General features: G+C 39.9%; 1 protein-coding gene and 1 long non-coding RNA gene across 2 annotated transcripts; both read left to right on the top strand.

Annotated features, from left to right (window-relative positions):
• Nucleotides 1-1360: 1360 nt before the first annotated feature.
• On the top strand, nt 1361-2325 carry LOC308075828. Its single transcript, XR_013932222.1, has 3 exons — nt 1361-1461; nt 1635-1718; nt 1840-2325. It is a non-coding gene; the product is annotated as an uncharacterized lncRNA (long non-coding RNA).
• Nucleotides 2326-2520: 195 nt separating this feature from the next.
• On the top strand, nt 2521-4502 carry LOC308101146 (uncharacterized protein). The gene is made up of 4 exons (XM_080450510.1): nt 2521-2994; nt 3143-3311; nt 3502-3631; nt 4425-4502. The coding sequence occupies exons 1-3, from the start codon at nt 2568-2570 to the stop codon at nt 3626-3628; spliced, it is 723 nt and encodes a 240-aa protein (XP_080306636.1). The 5' UTR covers nt 2521-2567; the 3' UTR covers nt 3629-3631; nt 4425-4502.
• The last annotated feature ends 1830 nt before the right edge of the window (nt 4503-6332 follow it).

Genomic DNA, 6332 nt, shown 5'->3' with positions numbered 1-6332 from the left:
AGGCATAAAGGTAAACTCTGTTTTCAATGCACTAAAATCTTATCATGTATGCCAGCCAGGTCTACCACCTTGTTTAGGCCATGACATGTTTGAGGGTGTGTTATCATTTGATGTTGCACTGTACTTGAAGTATCTAATTAAGCAAAAGAAATGGCTTACTTATTCAGATTTGAACCGACGTATCAAGCAGTTCAAATACAAAGGGTCGGATGCTTTGACAAAGCCTTGTGTTGTCAACTCTAAGGTATTCAAGCTTTCAGGTCAAGCCGTCCAGAATTGGAATTTTTTACGGTTGTTGCCTGTATTAATTGGTGACAAAGTGAAAAACCCAGATGATGAAGTCTGGCAGTTAACTCTCCAGCTTAAAGATATCGTTGAATTTATATGTGCACAAAAGATTTCGTCAGCAGAGGTAGCCTATCTTGAAATTCTAATACAGGAATATTTGGATTCAAGAAAGACTTTGTTTCCTAAGAATAAACTAAAACCAAAACACCATTACCTGCGCCACTATCCGGCATTAATTTTGAAATTTGGACCCTTGATAAGATTATGGACGATGCGCTTTGAAAGTAAACACTGTTACTTTAAGAGATGTGCCAGGCATTTGAAAAACTTTAAGAACATCTGCCAAACTTTATCTGAACGACATCAGCTGTTTCATTCATATATCATAGCTCGGCCAGGATTAATTCTGCAAGTTAAAGACAGTTGTAGGTTTTATCAAAATCTCTACAGTGAGACAATTCAACATGCAGTGAGAGAGTTTTGTTTTTCAGAAAACAATACTATTGTTTCCACTGACATACTGTATAAAGGCACATCTTATAAAAAAGGGCATTTCCTTGTCTCACAAAATGATGAGTCCATGGAGTTTGGAGAACTGCTCATGATTTTAATTCAAAATGATGCAACTGTTTATTTTGTGATGGAAATCCATGAATCTCACTATTATTCTGAATACCATCTATACTCAGTGAGAAAACCGAGTACAAAGTTACAATGTCTTTACATTAATGACTTGGTAGATTTTTATCCTTTAACATCATACATTCTTAACGGGCACCAAGTCATTCCGCTGAAACACAGTGTGTTGTCGAAATAAACATTATCTAAGACACTGTGATGGAGGCCATGCACAAGAAAAAAAGAAAATGCATATACAGTGTGTGTGTACATATATGATATATATTGTCAAATTACTGTAGTCTTGTCATTAATGCTTTTGAAAAATGTAATGTTTTCTTCCCATTCCAGCAATGGAGGAGACATTCCTACACAACGCCATTACTGCGGTCCTACCTGACCTTTCAGAGGTCATTGTCAAGATTCTAGAAGAGAAATTACAGGAATTGGGGGTGGAGACATCTGATGATTTTCAGTTTCTTTCAGAAGACGATTTGCTGTCATCATTGAGGCCAATTCAAGCCCGAAAGCTCCTTGAGGCTTGGAAGCAGAAATGTAAGTAAATTATTGCATTGTAAATATGGCTTAAACTTGATTTATGTTCCATAGCACGCGCACATATACGTACACAGGAAACGTATGTCTCTGTATGTGCACATACAGTAAATTGAAATGAAGACGCACAGTAAAATGCATTAATATAAATGAAATGTATGTGTGTTTTGCAGACCAGACTCCTGAAACCAGCTGCTCAGGTAGTGGTGGTTCACCTGGATGCCCTGGTCCGTCATCTGGGGCGTCAATATCATCTGGTACACACTTTGAGTGTTTCTTTTGAAATACAGGATGCAAGTGCCAAAGTAATTCGGTGATATACAAACATTCATATTGTGTAACTTTATGTGTATGCCTTTGTATGAATGTGTTTTTCAGACCAGACTCCTGAAACCGGATGCTTAGCTAGTGCTGCTTCACCAGAATGGCCCGGTCCGTCATCTTTGGCATCAGTATCATCTCGTGCAGCTGCATCATCTGGTGCATCATCAGGACTGTCTGCATCCTGTCAGTCTTTTTCACCAAGAAGTTTATCATCAAATGATTCCATCATCTTCCGAAGTCCTGACAGAGACTGGGTGGAGAGCTTCATGATACCGTGGGATCAGTTCCCAGATGAACTTATCCACTCATTGGAGAGAGGAGAAGGACCATCAAGTAAACTGAGAAAGGAGATGATCCGGATTCTGGTCATTGCAATGAAGAAAAAATGTTCTCAGTTAGGGTCCAAGCACGCAGAGGTAGTTGCCAAAAAAATGGTGGAAAAATACCCCAAATCTCTGAAAGATGTAATAGCAGGAGATGTCCCTGGGACAGGATATGACTCTATAAAAAAACAATTGATATGTAGGATAAATAATCAGAGGCGACCTGAGATTCCCCACATGAGGAAACGAAAGCTTGGTGAATCTGATTCTGGCTCTACCACAGACGAAGTCAGTCCTGAACGAAGAGCAGCAGTCCAGGACACATATGGGTGCATCAACTGGCAGCAAAAATTATTGCCCCTAGGAGAGACCACACAGAGCCAGCTGCAGAAGAAAGCTAAAATGAAGATGATGGAGGATCAGCAAACTGATGTGGATCGAGATAAAGTCAAAGGTCTAATGAAGGCGACTTTCTACACACAACGAAAAGAGGTAAACCAGGGGAAAAGCATCAAGGACCTTCTGGCAGAGTGGCCATTGTGGTTCCAGGAACTTGGCATGGTGGTCCATTTCCAGAATCTTACTGGAATTGAGCTGAAAGAGGTTTTCGGACGGAATCTGGAAGTCAAGGGAGAACGTCTCCTGAAGTACTTGAACCGCAATCCTCTAAAGATCAGCCAAAGGTACATGGACGCCCACACAAAGTACAAATTGATGAGGGGAGAGCAGGGTGGTATGTCTGATGATGTAAAAGAGATGGTGCTCCTTCTGATGGCCTACTTTAAAGAGAAAGAGGACGAAATGTTCCGTTATGTGGAGCAAACATGCCTGGCACGGGAAGTTCAGATGGACAATGTTCCCTTGACTCCAGCCATCATTGTGTGTGGTAAGTTTTTTTCTTTTTCTTTTTTCATTCTACGGTTCTGTCTATTGTGTAAAACACACACACATTTTAAAATCTAAAAACGTCTCAATGTGTTTGTGTTACATTTTATTTGAATATTACTTGTTTTTTTGTTTTGCTCCTTTTTTAGGGAAGTCCTGCTATTCAGCAAAACGTTATATGCTGAGTGTTGACCAAGTCATTGTACATGACAACATTCCCACCTTCGTGTCAGCAGTGTGCATGATGTTTGGAAGCTACTATTGCTTCAACATCCACTACCCATCAGCGCTGGCATCAACCCTGGAGTTTCTTCAGAGGTGTGTATTTTTTGGTTTGCTTTTGCCTGCATTTTCACTTAATTTAACTGAAAGAAAGTAGTGCTGCCTGATTAAAATCTTTGCCATATGAAGTTGCTTTAATATAATAACTTGAATAGAAAAAGGATCAACTTTTGTTTTTTCTTTACATAGCTGTTTTATAATCTATGCATTTCTTCTGTGACTGCAGGTGTATGTTCTCAATCAACCCAGAGAAAGGCACTAAAGTGGAGAGCAAAAAAGCACGTCTCAGTGTCAATCCTAGGGTGTCTACCTTGATCCAGGCTCTGTCGGACCATGAGTGGCGTGATGTTTGAATGGTAAGATTGTTGGACACACACACACACACACACACACACACACACACACACACACACACACACACACACACACACACACACACACACACACACACACACACACACACACACACAGTGAGATGCGTACATAGATGTACATGCATATGGTAAGTACACGCTCATTAACGGACATTTTATGTCCACACGATTAGAAAGTACACTAACATTACAGGTGCAGTTAGGTTACATTCACAATCTCATGGCACATGTCTTCACGATACAACAAGAATGTCACTCAGCAGTCTCTCCGCCATATATGGTGGCAGAGACGGTACAACACTTCGCCAGTCCTTTTGCCCAAGCTGTCAAAACCCTCCAACAACCAGTCTGGGCATGTCCCATGCTGGACCACCAGAGAAGGCATAGTTCCGAGTCCCAGTCTGCCCGGTGACAAAGTGCCCTCCGCAACCGCTCCTATGGACCTCCAGGGCCTGGAAGTCCACCCACCGCTGCTCCAACGGCGGATGGACACACCGCAGGGAAGCCGCCAGGTCCACTTGCCTCTCCCCGGCAGCTGTTCACGGGAGGGACGGTCAGGTGCCAGTCGCCGATAGACTACATCGGCAGTAGTGCCTTCCTGTTGATTGTGATCAATCACGAAGCCACAGAATTGCAAAATGCATTCTAAATCTGCACCGACTACATTAACACTCGTAGTTAGAACGGGTGTGGATGTTGGGTGATGCACGCACGCACACACAGTACTTAGATATACACACCCATTATTAATATATTTTTTCTTATATTTTCCCAGGTGTCATCCATCAACCAATGCAGATAAAGTGGAGAAGACAAACGTCGTCGTCGTCCCCCCCCCCACGTGAAACTTGACTCCAGGAACCTTTAAACTTTAATATGCAGTGCACACAGATGTGTCTTCACACACACACACACACTGCACCACCGCCCTCCAATCTTTTTTTTGTTTTTTTGTTTTTGGATTTGATGTACACAAAAGTATATGCTAGGGTTTAAGTTTATAACATTTTTGTTTATACAACTTGTTGTAATTTGACACTTAAATAAAATTGAAAAATTTAATTGAAAGTACATGTAAGACATGTTTAGGAGCTTGCCCTCCTTTTTTGATATACTTTTTATTTGTCTTCGTACAAGCAGTCTAAATGTTCTGGGAAAAATGTCTTGCTAATTAGGTGGAGAGACAGTCAGACCCCATGTTACTGATACACTATAATAATCAGAATTTAATCATCAGAATTTACAGCACCTATCTTTAAGACCTTGTAAGGAATGATGTTATTCCTAGCCTATATTGTAGGCTACATTACAACATTTTCACAATTTGTAAGTACATAAAATGTATATGTTTATAGCAGTTCAAGCTCATTCTTGAAAATAAAGTTATTGCAGTATTTACAATTTGTTTTCACTGTGTCATTAATACAACTTTTACAGTTGAGCACTGTTATTGAATTGAATGGAACTAAATGTACAATAAGCGACAGCGGCATGTAAATATGAATGAATTAATTGGTGTAAAAGCACCCTGATAATGCAATTTCTGCAGAATAAAGCTATTGTATTTACCACTCTAAATACAGCTGCATGTAAAGGTTACTATATTTACCACTATAAAAACAAAAATTTGCTGCGAAAAAAAAGTTTATTTTAACTATTTGCAGGAAAAAAATGTTAATTGAGACATTTTATAATGCAGCTTTTACAGATAAAAAATGTTATTTGTAATTTAATGGGATTTCATGTAAAATCTACAAGAACTTTATGTAAAAGTTACTGTATTTACCACTATAAAATCTAAAATTTCTTAGAAAAAAAAGTTAATTGAGACATTTTATAATGCAAAATCTACAACAACTGCATGTAAAAGCTACTTAATAATTGGTTGAATTAAGCAGAAAAGGCTTGTTGTATTTACTGGTTAATAATGTAAAATAAAACCGTTTTATACTGTAAAATGATTTTACAGGATTGTGTTGTAAAGTAGTTACAAAGTTTTTCTGTATTTTTAACAAAATTTAAATGGCAACCCGGCTGCCAGTATTTTCCTGTTTTTTTACATTTTTTTTTTTTACAGTGTAGGTTTTGATGATACGTCAGTGAACTGGATGAGATCCTACCTGGAAGGGAGGGAGCAAGTGGTGGAAGTAAACGGCACCCAGTCCCCCCCCCCCTCCCTGTGACTTGTGGTGTCCCACAAGGAAGTATACTAGGACCTTTACTGTTCCTGATATATGTGAATGACATGTCATCGGCCTGCGACTGCAAGCTGTTCCTGTTCGCAGATGACTCGGCCCTGCTAGTCTCGGACAGGGACAGGCTGCAGGTTGAGAAAACTCTCAGCTCCGAACTCAACAAGATCTGCATCTGGCTCTCTGACAACAAACTTTCATTACACCTGGGTAAAACTGAATCCATCCTCTTTGGGTCCAGTCCTAACCTTAGCAAGGCAGAGAGTTTCACGATCAAAGTGGGTGATGATGTCATCAAAAGAAAGGATGAAATTACCTACCTGGGCTCCATCTTGGAGGCAAACCTCTCTGGTAACAAAAACGCCGAAAAAGTGATCAAAAATGTCAACCAAACAACACGCTATTTGTGGAGGATTGATCGCCTAGTCAGTAAGAATACTCTGAAGATTCTTGCAGGGGCCCTCATTCAAGGTCATTATGATTATGCATGC

This window comes from Gymnoscopelus braueri (assembly GCF_963280865.1).
Source record: "Gymnoscopelus braueri genome assembly, chromosome: 2".
Taxonomy (NCBI): Eukaryota; Metazoa; Chordata; class Actinopteri; order Myctophiformes; family Myctophidae; genus Gymnoscopelus; species Gymnoscopelus braueri.
This window is presented reverse-complemented; position numbering and strand designations above follow the sequence as displayed.